We start from the raw sequence: 17,435 nt of genomic DNA, 5'->3' as shown, positions 1-17,435 counted from the left end.
ACGAGAAAACAGAATAAAAAGGTGCCTTATCTTCTCCCACCCTATACTGTATAATCACAATTGGAAATATCTATACAAGTTATGTGGTAAATATTCGTATTTATATGATAATGGGACACAATACGCCAGGCTCCTGTAACGTGCACTACGCCTATTTAGAAAATAAAGACTGGTAAGCAGCCACCATCGTTTAAAGCCCCATCCTGTAATATGTTTGTGCCGCGTATATTCAATTAAGTCATGTTCAACCCGCAAGTACCTTCCGCATACCACAGAGATTTAGGAAAACGGCACGCCTGTCACCATTCATCATTAAGTGCCAGTGTAACCCATGCAACCTACTAAATTAGGTTCGGCTTCTCGTTTAAAGTGTCGAAGCTTCGAGAAGCAGAAATTTAGTTCTTATTCGATTTATCTATTTTAGTAAATACTTGTTAAAACCGTCGAGTAGTGAATGGGTGATATGCGAGAGTAATTTAAAAGTTTTCTGAAAAGAAATAAGAAAGTAAAAGATTCAATTAAATCTAACAAATTTTAAGACATGCATAAACATTAAGTAAAATAGTTTATCTGTTTTAAACCAATGCGGCGTAACGGTATAGCTGAAGTAAATATTCGAGCTAGTTTGTTTTTTCATAATTTTGCGTGCGCAGGGGGTATATGCGTGCAGAGAATGTTACTTTTCATGATTTTTAAACGTTTCATGATTTTGCCCGCCCAAATGCCATGCAGAGAATGTTACAGATTTGAAACTTCTCATCACCCTCGGGTTTTGCACGAAGCCTTGCACGAATTTCGGAATACGGAATTCGTGCAAGGCTTATAATACCGTATAGCACTGCACGATATTCGGCTGAATAAAGCGATGGAAATAACATATCCCGTTTTCTTAAATTCGTGTAAGCTTATAATACCATAGCATTACAGCTTGGTCTCACATTACACGCTGGTACAGCGGCAAACGCTCCGAAAATTAAGTTTCTCTGTCTCAAGTGCTGTGTTATAAGTTATCAATATTAAACAGTTGTTTTCGTATTATATTATACTTTTAGATCAGATCAGTATAAGAATATTAGAAACTAACGAAGTATAAAAACTCACTATGACAATTTTTCCATTGGCGGCTGTTTTTGCTTTTGTAGTCGTCGTTGAGATTCAAGGCCAGGGTTCTCGTCACGTGATTCTATCATGCGGAAATGACGACACAGCACAGAAGGGAGAACCAGGGTTTCCTGGTAAGCGGGGACCATCGGGTGAAAGGGGGTTGCAAGGTCCTGTGGGACCAAAAGGTGACGTAGGTCAATGTGATCCGACTTGTAGAACGAAATACAATGAACTGAGTGAGAGAATGCAAAGGTTGGAACGATATGTTGAAGAATGTAAGTTCGGTGATCTTGTGAACAGCATTTTGTTCGAATTTTATAATATACCTTTGCCCACCACTGTCTCAGCTTCGCCAACAACTGTTTCAGCTTCGCCAAAAACTGTCTCAGCTTCGCCATTAACTCAGCTTCAACCCAGATTCGTAAATTGCAAGCAGGCATTAAATTTGGGTTTTAATGAAAGTGGAATCCATTCCATAGTCAACCCGAGGAACGGTCAACGTATGGAGGTTTACTGCGATCAAACAACAGACAACGGAGGTTGGTTGGTAAGTTTGAAACATCTTAATATTAACCGCTGTCAATACCACGTTTAACTTAAACAGGTTTTCCAACGAAGAACTGACGGGTCTGAAAACTTCTATCGAACTTGGGCAGAATATCAAGAGAAATTCGGAAATCTAAGCAACGAATTTTGGCTTGGTTTGTATTCAGAGACTATAGTTCATAAAAAAAGTAGCGAAACACTTTTTGTTATAAAGGATTAGAAAACCTGCACGCTTTAACGTCGAATGGAAGTTACGAGCTGAGGGTGGAATTAGAAGATTGTGAGAATGATAGAAGATACGCCAAATACAAGTAAGCTAACACCAGATGAATCAATGAAACTGAAATATAAAATATTTCTTGCAGTTCATTCGCAATTGGGTCGAGTGAGCAACAATATAGGTTGACGGCATCTGGATATTCGGGAAACGCAGGTAATTTTTTTCTAACGCTTTTTTTATCATAATTAAGAAAGATCTAATTAGTTGAATATTACAGGGGATTCGTTACGTCTACACAATGGTATCAGGTTCACAACATGGGATGTTGACCATGATGAATGGAGTGGTAACTGTGCCGTAAATTATCATGGTGCTTGGTGGTATCGTGATTGTTATCATTCCAACTTAAACGGGGAATATCTAAACTGTCAAACCAACACCGACAGGGCTGCAAGTTGGCTTCGCTTCCGCGGACATCGATATTCCCTTAAATTTATAGAGATGAAGTTCAGACCCATTTGAGCGTCATTTACCATGCGATAACTTTAACTTCATGTATATATGCAACTAATATTACCGTAGGTTATCGCATATGGCTTAAAAATAAATTAATCACTATCAAACTTCTTTTTTAATATTTGAGAACTTAACTAGTTATACGCATTGGCGGGAATTGAAAAATCACGTGTTTGTACCAGGTTGGTGAACTATATTTAAAATCTACAGCGACATCAAGAAACGGTCATTCAAATTAATTTATCTCGTTAGTGGGCGCAAAAGCATGACACAAAGAATATGCATAACATATGTTCATATAACACATTAGAGTAAACTTATTTCCCGAATGGTCTTGTGTTGCCTTTGTGGCGAACTGTGTAGTTTGCGGATTTATTTATATTATAGTAGAGCGGGGAAACTTACTTTACATTGTTGCTACAAATTGCAAATTGGGTATTGCTACACTATTTTTCGCACAAGCCATTTCTTATAAATTGTCTCCAAGTGAAAGTGCCTGAATTTCGAATATATTTTCTAATTATTATCTTGTTATTATATCAGTATTTTATATTTGTCGCCAAGAGTATACCAACCATACACAAAGTACTGCATATACCATTAACCATGAAGGTTCGCGAAAATTTCAGGAGTAGAGTTTGCGAGCCAAAAAGTTTGGGAAGCCCATGGCTAAATCACAGTGATATAAATACTCAGTTTTAATCGCTTAAATCTTCTGCCTCTGTACCATCAGTATAAACACTCTCTGTGTCTGTGACGTCACCCCCTGAAATTAAATTGATCAAAGTTTGGAAACGATTTTCAATTTCTTCTTTCGACCGCTTCAAAACAGATGCAACCTTGTAAAGGAAAAAGTAATTTTATTTACTCATATAGTACTGTGGGGTAAGATGGGATGTAGTTAGCACTCAAATCCCATATTTCCCGATCGTGGTTTTAACAATTGACAACGCTCTTTTAGAGTCGTTAGCTAGGGTTGTACAAGTCTGTAAATAAATATTCTTTGTTTAAGACCAGATGTACGGAGAAAAGAGAATGAAACATGTCCCATCATACCCCGCATCTCCCATCATACCCCGCATGTCCCATCAAACCCCCACATGTCCCATTATACCCCGCTGTCCCATCATACCCCACATGTCCCATCATACCCCGCATGTCCCATCATACCCCAACCTACTATACTTTATGTCCCAACCAAGGAAATTTAAGTTTTATACATAAGATCTATTTACTTATATATTCTACCTAGTAGCAACAACAGCAGAATGCAACAAAATGATCCAATCTTAACACCGTAACTTACTTTGGAAAATGTTTGCTCTGTAGCTCCGTCTAGTTTACAATGGCCGAGTAAAGTTGCGTCATCTTCTCTTGTCCACTGGAGGGCAGTATCGACATCCTTGGCTTCTGTTAATTGGGGAGTTTGAATATAGTTGGGTACCTTGGGTTCACCCTATATGTGGTGGCTTCATACACCTAATGCCAGCTTATAAATTACCATGCACATGAAAATAAATTACATATTTAAAAAAAAAAAAATTTTTTTTATAAAAATAAAAAAACATTTTTTTTCTTTAGTTTTTTTTTTTTATTAAAACCCGAAAAAGATGAAGTTGGAGCAAAACTCACGATCCTGAAGCTGATCTTCCGACTTCGGGGATCGGGATCCTGTAGGAGTGATGGGGAGGGAGGAGCCATGGGAGGAGGAATGAAGATCAGGAGCGAGTTTGTAATCGGATAACGAAACCGAATCTTGGCTCGCTTGCGTTCCAGTGGGGGTGGGTGGCCTGTGTGGAATAATGGGGGTAACTCGACAGCGGGCATGAGGTGTATGGAACGGAACACTGGTGTAACACACTGAATGTAATAATGTGTAAATAGTATTTATATATCCTCGCATGCAGGGGTAAACGACAGTCGTTACAACACGGATGTTCCGTTTCATACACCTCATGTTCACTTATGTGTTACCACATATGTTTACAATGCAACTCACTTATTTACAGATATTGAAACACCGTCTTCATTATGTTGTGAGTTACAAGACAAAGCATCTTCTGAAATAACTCCAACGTCAGCGTGTTGTATTGCTGTTGTCGATGCTCTGCAAATATAAAGTTAATTACAACATTTGAGGTTTTTATATTTACTCTCGTCTCTCGTGTGGCGGGGAAACAACATGCGTTATAGGACTGTTGTTCTGTTTCACCCTTTGTTCGCTTACAAGCTATACGTGACCACTGGTTTGGAGAAATTATCGCTAAGTGTCTTGCCCATTGACACACATAACAGTAGCAGCATCGAGTATTGAACCCGGTACCCCCCCAATTACAACGAAACCCACGTGTTGGGAGGCTGTGTTAACCCATCTTCTTCCTCCTCTTCAACTCCTAATCTCGGATGTAAATTCCAATCTTCCCGATCTTTGATGAAAAGATTGAAGAAAAAAAGAAAATATAGAAATAAACAGAAAAAGAAAAGAAAAAAAAATTGTTTTAAGAAGGTGTTTTGTTTCATACACCTCGAGGCGCTTGAGAGTTACCATGTATGTAACTTTGTTGGTGATTGTTTATTTTTATGGCTGTCGATTATGACAACAAAGGACCACTGGGTTGGAGCAATTGTCTTTGAATTACTTGCCCGAAAACACACAGCCCACAATAGCAGCGTTGAGCCTTGAACCCATTACCTATTGAGTACAGGCAACCATTGAGCCACGGAACCAGTACATAAAGGTAAAGCTACAAGCAGAAAAGCTAACCAAAAACACAATTCAAGATGCAAAATAAAAAATCTTACTTTTGTCTTTAGTTTTACTTTTTGAAACGCGTCTTGGTTTTTTTATCGATTGGTTGTTACTAGCAAGTGTCGGTTTCTGTTTGTTTGAAACTGGGAATTTTGTTGAACTTGAAATGTTTGCTGCGAGAAGAGTTCTTGTTTACTAAAGATAAATTACACAGAAAAATACTAAAGTATTATAAATATAGAAAACCATTCTAAATGGCTGAGGTCCTTCATGCCAAATTTCGACAAGAGTTGCCTCATTTCCCCAACACCCAGGATGCAACCACATAAACACCAGATGTTAAAGCCTGTCGCTTCCCAAAGGTAGACGACAAGGGCTTTAATGGTAATGGATGGAAGATCTAATTATTTTGCAAACAAGTATTCCGCGATTTTTTACTTTTTAAAATAAAGTTTAAAAAAAAATTAAGTTAGGAGAAATACCTTCCTCAGTACCAGACAGGGGATTTCCCTCACCCGAGAAAGGAACATGTATTTCTTCGAAACCTGCAGGGGCACCAGATTCCTGGGGAAACATAGAAATAAGATTAAAAAGGTAAACGAAGTGTTATTGATTGTTTTTACATGAGGCTGACAATTTAGACAATCCATTAGTGACCACTAGGTTGGAACAATTAGTGACCACTGAGTTAGAACAATTAGTGACCACTGGGTTGGAACAATTAGTGACCACTGGGTTGGAACAATTAGTGACCACTGGGTTGGAACAATTAGTGACCACTGGGTTGGAACAATTAGTGACCACTGGGTTGGAACAATTAGTGACCATTGCCATTAAGTGTTCGATTCTGCGTGGGCAAGATCCGGGAGCGTTCGGTTTCAACAAACAAATATCATGAAAATCAGCTCAGTAAAAACTCTATGTATGCTAATTTAAAACAGTCACTTTATTTAACAATAAAAGTTATGTAACCAACTTTTAGAAGGTCATCTGTCCAATATATTTCTTCCCAATCCCCATTAAGTCGGCTTTCAGGAGGTCGCTCGTTATCAAAAAACATTAAGAACTCTTCCTGGAGGTAAGGATCCGACTTCAGCATTGTGAGGATGTTGCTCTTCATCTGGGAGGCGAGGATTAAACGATGTTAAGTTAAATATCCTTTCATTTTCACAAGGGTAAAAATTTATAAAAATATTATTATTTATTATTTTTTTTAAATATATATATATTTATTTTTTAATTTTTAACCCCGAAAAACAAATATTTTTTTTTAATCTTCACCTCATTTTCCTTATACACAGCACTCTCTGCCACTGATTTGAAAGTATTGATGATTCTGTTGAGGTGTTGCGGGTTGTCTTGGAAACGAATCTCCAGTTGTCGTAGAAACTTACGAGCTCGTGCATAAACTTGTTGCTCTGGAAGCTGGGAAAGTTTTTAAAATTATTTTCTACTGTTTTTTTTACTCGCATTTCAGAACTTAAACTAAAAAATGTGGTAAATATAAAAACTTATTGTTGGTTGATGGAAATAATATAAACCTTTTTGCTCTAGTATAAAAATATTAACTTTATTTTAACGTTTCATCTGATATTCGGCAAGACTTCATCCGTGTTTATTAGAGCCCTCTCACTTATGGTAGGCAAATATCCAATTTATTTTAAAACTACAAAGTCAGGCCTAAAATTTTAGGGAAAAACTCATGTGTGAAAATGTTATAATAAAAAAAGTCATCAAAAAATTGTGAGTAATTTGCTAAGGGCTAAATATTTGCATTTCCCTGACAGCGCCCGACTTACGAGCCCACAAGCGTGTGCTTGCTCTGGAAGTAGAAACGGAGCAAATCCCTGGATCAGTTGAGGCCACGGAGATAAGAGTTCTGAGATCTTCTTAAATAGAATGGGAGGAGACAAACCCGCATCGAGAGCAAACTCGGACATAATCTCCAGGACTTGAATCAGAACATCCGGTTTGTCTTTTAGGACTGTTTGTAATCTGAGAGAAAATTTAAAAACTTTTTTTAAAACAAGGAAATTTTCTATTTAAACGATATTTCGAAGTAAGTAAAACACAAATTTGAACTCAGTGGCCACTGATACAGATAGGTTGTAGCAACGGAGGTAAAGGGTGAATGCTGTGACATGGTGTTGGACTTCACTTATGTGTGGCAGAGATTTAGACATTTTCGTCTGGTTTGTAAAGTTTGTTTATATGGAACATAACATGAGATAAATAAATTCATCATAGCATTAAATACCCAGTAAGTTACAGCTGTGGTAACAAGCGGACACGAGGTGTATGAAACAGAACAACCGTGTTATAACAACTGTCGTTGCCCTGCCATGCGAGGGTAAATAAGCTACATACATGGTAACTCGTAAACTCACTGCATGGTAACTCGTAAACTCACTGTTTCAGATAACCTTCAGCGAACAACATTTCTTTTTCCACCCTCGTAGGATCTAGTTGAACTATCGTATCTTCCTCAAGAAGTTTCACTTTTTCAGCAGATTTTCGTAAATTTTTCGAAAACTGATCGTCAGAAGCAGAATTACGACTTTTCCCGCTGTTTTTCTTGCTTCCCAGGCAAGGAAATGTCCTGGGAAATATTAACATTAACAGAAAAGTGTTCTACTGGTGTATAACAGAAAAATTAAAATAGCTGTTTCAAAGAACGATCAAGTGCTATGAAATATGTAACAGACAAAATCAAGTCAAACGAATGGTTAACTTTAAGAGATCTGTATTTTGCCCAAAATAGCATCATTAGTCTCTCATTTAAATAGAACTGCTATTTTGTATTTTGTAACACTTGAAATTTAAATACTGATCCTGCTAGAAATACCAGTTGAATAGATAATAGTCGTTTTTAACTTTTTTGCTAGAAAAACAGTTCTTGGGAAAAGTATCAGAAAAAGCAATAACGCACATGCAGGAAAAAGTTTTGGAACGAGACTTTGATTCAATTTTTTGATATAATCCCTTGGTCAAACTTACCTGTGGAGTCGTCCACCAAGTTTAGTGGAAGAAACTTTTGCTCGGCATTTTGCCTTCTTTCTTTTTTTGCTTTTTTCTTCTTTTTGCTCCTCCTCCTCTGTTGGAGCATCTTCCACATGCATCTGTTCATCGTCTGTCTCTTCCTCATCTTCCTCCGTACCTCCAACTTCGTCATCGCATCCAACATCCGAGGAGCGATTTTTTTTCTTCAACTAAAAATTTTGAAAATTAAAAAAAAAATTGTTTTAACTAAAATGCGATAGCTCAAAATATGTGTTTTTTATCCAACATCCAAGAATTGTTTTTTAAGGCTAAAATTTTTTTTTTTATATGCATATTTATTTTAAGTTTCAAATTAAATTTAAAAAAAAATAAAATGGCAAAGAAATCCTTTTATTTTATTCTTTTTAAATTGTAATGAAAAAGATTTTTAAACTTGTTTAAACAATTAAAATTTCAAACATAATTTGCTGATAGCAACATCAGCAGAACGATACAATAAATGCATTATTTATTAAATTTAAATCAAAACAAGAAATAAAAACTTACACTTGGGGATAATATCTTGTTGGAATCAATTTTGTTTTTGTTTGACTTTTTTGACAACTTTGTAGAATTTTTACTCGATATATTTTCTGTCCTCACTTTTTTTGTATGACTTTGAGGAACTTTTTGACCAACACTCTCAACTTTTTTGGCGGCAGGTGATGTTTCAATTTGTTCGGCCATTTTTGACCCCACTGATTTGGGCACAGAAAAGTTTTTTTCTGAAGTAACTTTACTCAGCGAGGAATTTATATTATCACTTGAATTATTTTCAGAAATTTCATTTTCCGGAGAAATGTTTTCATTTAGTTGATCCACTTTATCTTTGTCCGAAGGTGCCATCTAAAAATTAAAAAAAAAATTTTTTTTGCACAAATTTTTTTTTCAGATTTTTTCATTGCTGTTACCTGATTGGTTGATGGTTCTGAGTCTTGACTCTCATTGGTTGAATTTAAAGCCACAGTTTCATCATTTTCTGGTTGTGTTTCAAAGGAAGTATTTGAGGTGTTCAAAACTTCCATTTGTGTTGGTGAGGAATCGGATTTCTAAAAAACCAAACAAATAAAAATAATATTACAATTAGTTTTACTGATTTAAAATCATAAGAGGCCAAAATATGCTAAAAAAACAAAATTTGTAAAACTGCGAAAAAAATGTAATTTAATAGTAATTTTTTTTATAACTGTCTGATAACCCGTCAGCGAGCATGAGGTGTTTGAAACCATATTAATCACTTACATACGACACGAAATATGCTCCGTGTTATAACTACAGTTGCACGCCACATAAAATTTACCAAACATTGTGAATATATATATAATATTTTAATTAAAAAACAACAAATACATATATTATAGAAATGTAAGTACCAATTTTTTCGCAATTTCCGAATCGTTCCGCAGCTTTTTGACTTTTTGCTCTTTTTTCTGACTTTTTTTCCTCTTGTTGGCAATTGGTGTCCGGATGTTGCGAACCCAATCTTGTCGTTTGATCTTCTTCTTACCGGAGGACTCATTGTTATAGATGATGGGGAGAATGATTGCAGTTGGAGGTTTGGAGGTGGAGGGGTCGCCGGGGTTGTTTATTAAAACTGTTGAGGTGAAAACAACATTGTTTTAAAATAAGGAAAAAAATCTGTTTTAACAATTTTTTTTAAAAGAAAAATAAATATTTTTTGGGGGTTTAACAATTTTTTAATGAGTGTAACAGCATTTAAAAAATATTATAGCGGATTGTGCTTTGAAATTATGGCCAAACAAAGTTAGACATTAGGATAATATGGGATATCATGTGCTATCGGCATCCCATCTTACCCCGCAGTGTTTTACATAGTAATTCACCTGCGTATTTGTCTTGTGGTTCTTGGTTTGAATTATCCGATGTTGATGTTGAATGGTTCGAGTCTTCCAGTTGCAGCATATGCAACCAGTCGGGGATTGGGGCCGATTTTAACCCCAAATGATTGGGAATTCCCGTAGATGGCCCCACGTCTGGGTCACTTATAATAGGGGGCTGGGGAATTACCTTTGTTCGGTGGTAAATATAAATCGGGTTGTTTTGTCCATAGTGACAGTTCATCGCATTTTTGACACGAAACTTAATCTGATCTGGGCTCATAGTAGGCAACATATACTGATGGATCAGTTCATACATTGGTCTCAGGTGGCCTTCCATTTGAGCGAGGCCCAGGCATAACAGGCTGAAAAATAATAACAATGTTTTTCTGGACAAAGTGTTTTGAAATACGTGAACAAAAACAAAAATCAAGTTTAATAAAAGTGTTTTATAAGGTAAATTATATTCCGCACATAATAAAGTGTTCATGACTTATTTTTCCAAAAAAAGAACCCAAACCCCCTAAACACGCCTCCAGACACGCTATAAGTTATATTATCTTTATCTCATTAAAGATTCCATTGATGGCATTGACTTTATGTTTAGTATATCATCATTAAACAATAGACTGTCCAGAAAATCACTGTTTTATGCATTTTAATATTTGACTTTTTAAAATTATTTATGGATGTAATATTTAAAGCTGGTATAAGAGCGTGACGTTATAATGTATTTTGGGCTCTTGGCTTAAACCTACTCAAAAGCCAGAACTTACAATCAAGCAATAAACATTCCCATTTATCACAATAGAAATAGTATAACCTTTATTCATAAAGATCATATAAACTTACATATCTACTGAATAACTGTAAGTTTTCCGAACGGTGTCCGGATTTACTTTCAGACCTCCACAAGCAGGAAGAAGATGGGTGTAGCAAAACACAGGGCTTTGTGACATCACAGTTGCTATCTGACGAGACAATGGAAACATTCTTCTGTTTCGTTCAAATCTAAAAAAATCAAAATTATTAATCAAATTTAAAAGTATTTAGCTAAAGCTTTAATAATAACAAAAAAAACAGTTGTATGCTTCGGATGTCTGGCATAATATTAAGATTATTTCCATGAAACTTATAATAACAGTATATAAAAATAAATTTTACTTTAAAATAAGACTTACTTTGTCAGGTTAACGACAGGTTCACTGCTCGATAGCTTAAGTTGCGTAATATCCAACGCATCATTTAAATGCTCAACGTCAAAACATGAAGCCTCGATTCGTAACTCTGCTTTCTGGTGTTTTCCAAGCTGCTTAATTTCCTTAACAAAAAAGTTTGGATATACATAATGTTGTATATGTATTTATGAATATGTTCCTCTATATTGGTATAACAGTGTATTTATATACTAGTTTAAATATTTATCTATCCCACCCTACTATATATATATATATATATAGTAGGGTGGGAAAGATGGGACATTTTTATTCTATTTTCTCATCTTATTTGTCGTAAACAAAGAACACTCAAAGAATTATAAACCGTATTCTTACGACTGCCTTAGACTGTTTTAATTGTTTGGAACACGAACAGGATATTTGGATATTATGAGCTAAAGGTGTCCCATCTTACCCCACCCTACTATATACTAGTTTATATGAATCATACAAACATAACCACAATTAGCATATTCTAAAAAAAATCTTCTTAAATAAACATGCTACAGAAAAATAATCAAACTTGTTTTCCTCACTTTAAGCATAGCGAGCGCCTCACTTGTGATCTTGTGGAATTCAGGTTTGTTTTTGCTCAGCAAGTTGATTTGTGTGAGCAACTGTAAGAAAAGCATAAAATTAATATTTACTTAATTTTAAATAAAACACAGCACTTATAAAAGTTGTAACTTTGTGGTGTTTTTTAAATTAATGATTTTAACAACCCATTAGTTACCACTGCGTTGGAGCAATTGCCGTTAAGTGTCTTTCCCAAGGACACATACGCCCACAATGGTAGCAACAACAAGCCCCTCGCATAACTGGGCCACAGCGCCATTTTGGTTCCAAAACCAATGAAAACAACATTACAGACAAACACAGATCCTGAAACAAGGCAATGCGCTAAAACAATCACGACAAAAATAAATCACCTGCACGTGTTGTTTCAACTGAAGTTTTAAAGTGCGCGTCTGGTTTAAAGTGAACGTAAGACATCTCGATTGTTGTTGTTGATTGTTGTTGCTAACAAGTTTTTCATTGTTTTTATTGTTAATTATTTTATCATTGTTGTTGAAAAATCGAGATTTTTGGCGTCTTCTGATCTCCAAATGTTGCTTAACAGAAACTTGATTTTGTTCTAACAAAGGAATCGTAACGTCGGCCGACTTTGTGTTCTCTCTGGTTAAGAAAATTGTTTTTTATTATTTTTACTCTTTTTATTTGTTTTTAAAAGAAAAAACGTTTTTATTATATTAAAGAAACACTTTAATTCTTTTTTTTATATTTATATATAAATTACTTTTTATTTAAGCCGGCACGAATGTATTTTACTTCAACCATTTGCAACAAGCATCCAAATTTGATGCAAAACTTAGTCATGATAAAACACCAAATTAAAATTTTACAAACGTTGTTTTTTTGCTGGTCGTCGTTTTTTTAGCAGGTGACATCATAATAGATAAATCTGACACGTCAATTGGTTGACCATGGCTGTCAACGACCGGAACGTTGAGAAGTTCCAACAATTCTTCAACTTCTTTCTTTGTAATTCGTGTCTTTATGATGTCATAACAAAGTGTAAAAAAAAATTAAAATATTTGAAATAAAAAAATAATTATAACCCACATAGAATTAAATAGAAAATCTCCCATAGACATGTTTTACTTAAAACAATCTGGTGTGAAATTGGTTTATGTGCTAAGTAAAATATGCGTAAGGTAAGGTTTAAAACTGAGGTGCTAAAACAAATGGTACAACCTCTGTTTCAAAAGTTTACATGAACAAACTCCTTATGTTACCATGTAGTTGAACATCAAACTTTTTAAAATTCTGAGAAGTCAGGGCTAGTATTTACACACAAACATACACATACGCGCGCGCGCACACACGCACGCACGCGCGCACACACACACACAAACATACACATGCGCACACACGCACGCACGCACGCACACACACACACACACATACACACACACCCCTTGATCATCTCTATAATCATCCTTCTCATGAGTTTCTTCAGCCTCCGATGCCATGAAATTATAATCGGGGTCTTGTTCAACGTCGTCGTCTACGTCGGTCGTCTTCTCACCTGGAGGATGAAGCTTCTATTATTGACGATATGATGACGTAGGATCAATAAGCGATGTTAAATATTAAACTTAATAGAATAAAATTTCCTAAAGAAAAACAAAGAGATTTTGTTTAAGTTTTGGGAATGGGCAACAGAAAGAAATAATTAAATATAAAAAATGTTTCCCCTTTTGAGTTTTTTAAAATTTGAAAGTACACGTCTAGTTCTTTCGACAAAACACTGGCGATTTCGACACAAACGCGAATAATTGAAAATGGCAGTTAAATATGAGGTTTCTATTGAACGGGAAAGATTAAATTTAAAACAAGTTTAACCAAACCCTCGTCACCCACCCGGGTCTTGGGTGAAAACTTCCGCGAGGAATTTTAACCAATCTTCATCAGATGACTGGATGCACATGTCATCTCCCGCATCGGGAGGATCGAACGCCGTCTCCAGCTCTTCCAGCCCAACATTATGAAGGGGAAGTTTTGACCTGGAAACATTTTTTAGAAAAAAATTAATTAATTTAAAAAAGTTTTTTCTTCAATCAAAGTTTAGTTAAAATAAAATAAAAATTTCCTACCCCAGTGGGACATGACAGTAACTTTTAAATATTTTGTATTTTAAGTTTAACACATGCTTTTTTCTAATTTCCTAAAGATTAAAAGTATGGACACCAGATTTTTTTGCACAGATTTTGTCTAGAAATAGTTTTAGTATTAATTATGAGGAAATTTGATGAAACCCCAGATTTGGGTGGAGGATTTATCTGCTTTGCCCATCATTTCATATATCACCAATTCATCTGTTTATCAATCCAGAATTTTAAACTAATTTTCCCACAATTTCCCAGCTTTCCACATTTTAGTTATCCCATCTGACTTTATGAATTTTTCGAAACAAAACTAGATAAAAAACAGAATATGACAAAACAATCCCAGTGAACCAAAACCACCTCGTCCTTCTTGCAATGATCTCTTCCTCCGTCTCCGTTTGTCGCATCCGGGATTTCTCATCAATCTCTCTCATCTCTGAGTCCAACTCTCGGAGGAGAGAAATGGAGTTACGATGACAAGGCGTCGTCACGACAACTTCATCTTTGGATGCTGGGGTCGTGGTTTGGGCGACTGTGGTAGTTTTAAAAAAACCATCGTAATCTGTTGGAAATTATGAATGAATGCAACTTATTTATTTTTGGCGGGAAAATACAGCCTTTGTAACACAGGTGTTCTGCTTCATACACTTTGTGCACGCTTTACCACGGATGTGGTTGAATAAATTTTGTATGGCTGACAATTTAGACAACCTATCTAAGATGTTGGGATAAAATAACTTCATTTACTTCTATATTTCCTTAAGTAAATTACAAAAATTCATTCATTTGTCATTCAAGATGAATAAATGGCTTTATATTTTTCTCCAATGGTGAAACGCTGTTGCAACAAGCAAGCCATTGTTATGAGCCAATCATGATAGAACCAGAAGTAAAAACCTATTTTATAAAAGGTGTTACTGTTAAGGAAAATAACATAAAAAACTAAATTTAATTCTTACCGGTTGTCCCCTCAATTGAACTGTTAAGGTCCATCTCACTGTAAGATTGTGAAGCGCTTTCCTCCATGTCGAGTGAAATTAAATCCTTTCAGAAATAAGAGGAAACGGAAATTTAATTTTTATTTAATTTGTAAAAAAAAATTTAAAAAAAATAAATTGAATTTTTGTAACAATATTTAAAGTAAAGCATATATATTGTATACCGGTATTAAGTATATGCATCATATATCTTTAACATGGTAAAAAACTCACATTAAAATCAGGCACAAAATCATCGTCCTCATCGTCATTTTCAGGAAATGGAATATCCGTAAACTTGGGAAACTAAAAATATAAATGGAGAGAAAGTTTAGCAATAAAACAGCGCTGGACAAATTTTAAATTACAAAATTTGGAAGGCAGTACATATTTTTGTATTTCCAATTACAGAGTGTTTGATAAAATTAATGTCAGGTTTAAAGCCTAAATAAGAATATTTAATCAAAGTTATAATTGGTGTACAGGTAGTCCTTACTCCTTGCTAAGTTTTTTGGCAAAACTGAATTGTTTTCGAGTTATAGTCTTGTATGTTTGGCGCAAATAACAAAGTAATGCAAGTTATTTAGATTACATTGCACTTCAATAACAGTTTACAGGATTTAGTATCATTTTTAAACATGTATTTTTATCTGTGCTTTTAAATTCTGACCATCAACCAACAAACACTCACTAAATCGTGAAGATCTGTTTTTTTACTTTTTTCAGCGATGTTTTTGGTTCTGGGTCGTAAATTCTTTAATTCCTTGAAAAAAAAAGAGTGACGCAACCGTATAGATGCCATGATATATATATATATCTATATATTTATATTATATATATATTAATCTTATAGAAGGTAAAAAACTTTTAATTGAAATGAAAGATCATAAAAAAAGCCAAACGGGAATAAAATAGTCACAAATAATAACGGTAAAAATAAAAATAACCACAAATAAATTACCGGTAAATGTAAATGTGTTTCTTCTTTATTTTCTGCATCTCCTGTGAGACTTGATTTGAGTATTTGTCGAACATTGTCGTCGTTTAATAATTCCTGTAAATAACACGTTGAATAACATATTTAATGTGATACATGTCACATATCACACTTTTTGCCTAAAAACAAATATATATCCACTGGCGTAAAGTTACGGGGTTGCAGGGTTGCCTGGCAACCCTTTGATTTTCTCAATACTAATAATGCGTAAGGAATTACGTTCGACCAAACGAAGACGCCATTATTACTGCGAACAAACTTCGTTTACGTTCGTTAAAATATGTCAATACCGATGCGTCATTCACGACACAAATGCATTCAACTGGTATTTAAACTCCTGTTTGCTAAATAATTCACGTGTGAATCGCTATTGTGAGGTCAGTAATCAACGTGTGAATCGCTATTATGTCGTAATCAATTGCCAGGTTCAAACAACCGGTATTATGATGCAATGAATCCACGTATGAATGCCTACTATTTCGTAATAAATATGCTGCTTGGCTGAGGAAAACATTGCATATAAATATAAAGCAGTGTTGGAAACGATTTAGGCAGTTTATTTTAGCGATATTTCGTTCTGGAAACCTACTATTTCCGACGGACGGGTCTTCGTTTGTAAGATAACCACACACTCGTGCGGGCTTGACGAAAGGCGCATGCGACATAGCTACTGTGACGTCACTCGCCAGGCAATCGGATTCGACCGTTTCTCATTACACGGACTTGCCGAACGCGCGTAATTTTAATTTGTCTCATCCCTACGTAATTCTGAATACGTTTACGTTTGTATGAGCTTTTACAAAGCACATATTTAAAGGGTTGCAAACCGAAAACAAAGGGTTGCAAACCGTTTTTTTTTTCGCGCCTACCGGCGCGAGGACTTCCTTTTTTTCTGGTTTTTGCAACCCTAACGTTTAGTAAAACTTTACGCTTATATAGATATTTATATATAAAGCCAAAACAACATACATGAATAATTGTTTTAACATTTCTTCGATTTAAACCGTGTTTCTTTAACTTCGCTTCAAGCTGTTCATCAAACTTAAGATCATTGAAACTAGATTCGGTGTCGGGAGAGTTTCCTTGCTCTTTTGGGTCTGAAATACGGAGTTTTCAATTATTTTGTTTTAATTTGAAAGTCCAGTCTGTGTAATATATGGCAATTCCTGATGAAGTATTTCAAATAGAAACTGAATAGTTCTTGTGCTGAAATGAGATAAATTAATAAACTTTAAATTGGTAAAGAAAACAGGTTGTTTAAATAAAAATCCACAAAAAGTTTTAAAATAATCTTTACAAACTTTTAAACTGGCACATGCAACAATAGTAACAACATTAGGCTTTAAATTTGGTAAAATAATAATCAAAGTTTTTACACCGTCACCTTCAGTCTGCTTTGATGTTGAAGCTTCCGAATTATTCATCTCGAAGTCAAACACTCAACATTACAAACAATGTAAAATATTGTTCTTCAAAATCCCAAAACAGGTTTCACTATTCTTAACTTAACATTACTGATTAGTTGGCTTATATAACACAAACAACTTTTAACCTCTAACCCGT

The 17,435-nt window shown here is 35.0% G+C and overlaps 2 protein-coding genes across 7 annotated transcripts; one reads left to right on the top strand and one right to left on the bottom strand.

Annotated features, from left to right (window-relative positions):
- The first annotated feature begins 949 nt into the window (after positions 1–949).
- Positions 950–2,471, top strand: LOC149726091 (fibrinogen C domain-containing protein 1-like). Of its 2 annotated transcripts, none has more exons than XM_089889551.1 (6): positions 950–1,383; positions 1,522–1,651; positions 1,709–1,805; positions 1,865–1,961; positions 2,016–2,083; positions 2,148–2,471. In XM_089889551.1, exons 1-6 carry the CDS (start codon positions 1,103–1,105, stop codon positions 2,390–2,392), a joined length of 918 nt encoding a protein of 305 aa, XP_089745677.1. In that variant the 5' UTR covers positions 950–1,102; the 3' UTR covers positions 2,393–2,471. The 2 variants fall into 2 exon arrangements, with proteins under 2 accessions (XP_089745677.1, XP_089745676.1); XM_089889550.1 differs by having other exon boundaries at positions 951–1,379; positions 1,584–1,651.
- Positions 2,472–2,558: 87 nt separating this feature from the next.
- Positions 2,559–17,426, bottom strand: LOC149726090 (uncharacterized). Of its 5 annotated transcripts, none has more exons than XM_089889485.1 (30): positions 17,257–17,425; positions 16,842–16,969; positions 15,837–15,929; positions 15,567–15,638; positions 15,110–15,181; positions 14,858–14,942; positions 14,259–14,463; positions 13,654–13,796; positions 13,206–13,318; positions 12,637–12,782; positions 12,159–12,405; positions 11,766–11,846; positions 11,194–11,333; positions 10,865–11,023; positions 10,019–10,377; positions 9,548–9,768; positions 9,086–9,223; positions 8,682–9,020; positions 8,133–8,344; positions 7,546–7,734; positions 6,935–7,130; positions 6,417–6,560; positions 6,112–6,255; positions 5,618–5,699; positions 5,189–5,308; positions 4,734–4,812; positions 4,386–4,493; positions 4,019–4,176; positions 3,693–3,796; positions 2,559–3,225 (listed from the first exon to the last, which is right to left on the bottom strand). In XM_089889485.1, exons 1-30 carry the CDS (start codon positions 17,294–17,296, stop codon positions 3,085–3,087), a joined length of 4,458 nt encoding a protein of 1,485 aa, XP_089745611.1. In that variant the 5' UTR covers positions 17,297–17,425; the 3' UTR covers positions 2,559–3,084. The 5 variants fall into 5 exon arrangements, 4 of the variants coding, with proteins under 4 accessions (XP_089745611.1, XP_089745612.1, XP_089745613.1 ...); XM_089889486.1 differs by having other exon boundaries at positions 14,259–14,460; XM_089889487.1 differs by having other exon boundaries at positions 14,259–14,430.
- Between the last annotated feature and the right edge of the window lie 9 nt (positions 17,427–17,435).

Source organism: Ciona robusta, chromosome 12 (assembly GCF_009617815.1).
Source record: "Ciona robusta chromosome 12, ASM961781v2".
Taxonomy (NCBI): Eukaryota; Metazoa; Chordata; class Ascidiacea; order Phlebobranchia; family Cionidae; genus Ciona; species Ciona robusta.
Note: the sequence above shows the minus strand (reverse complement) of the source record. Positions and strands in the feature narration are given on the sequence as shown.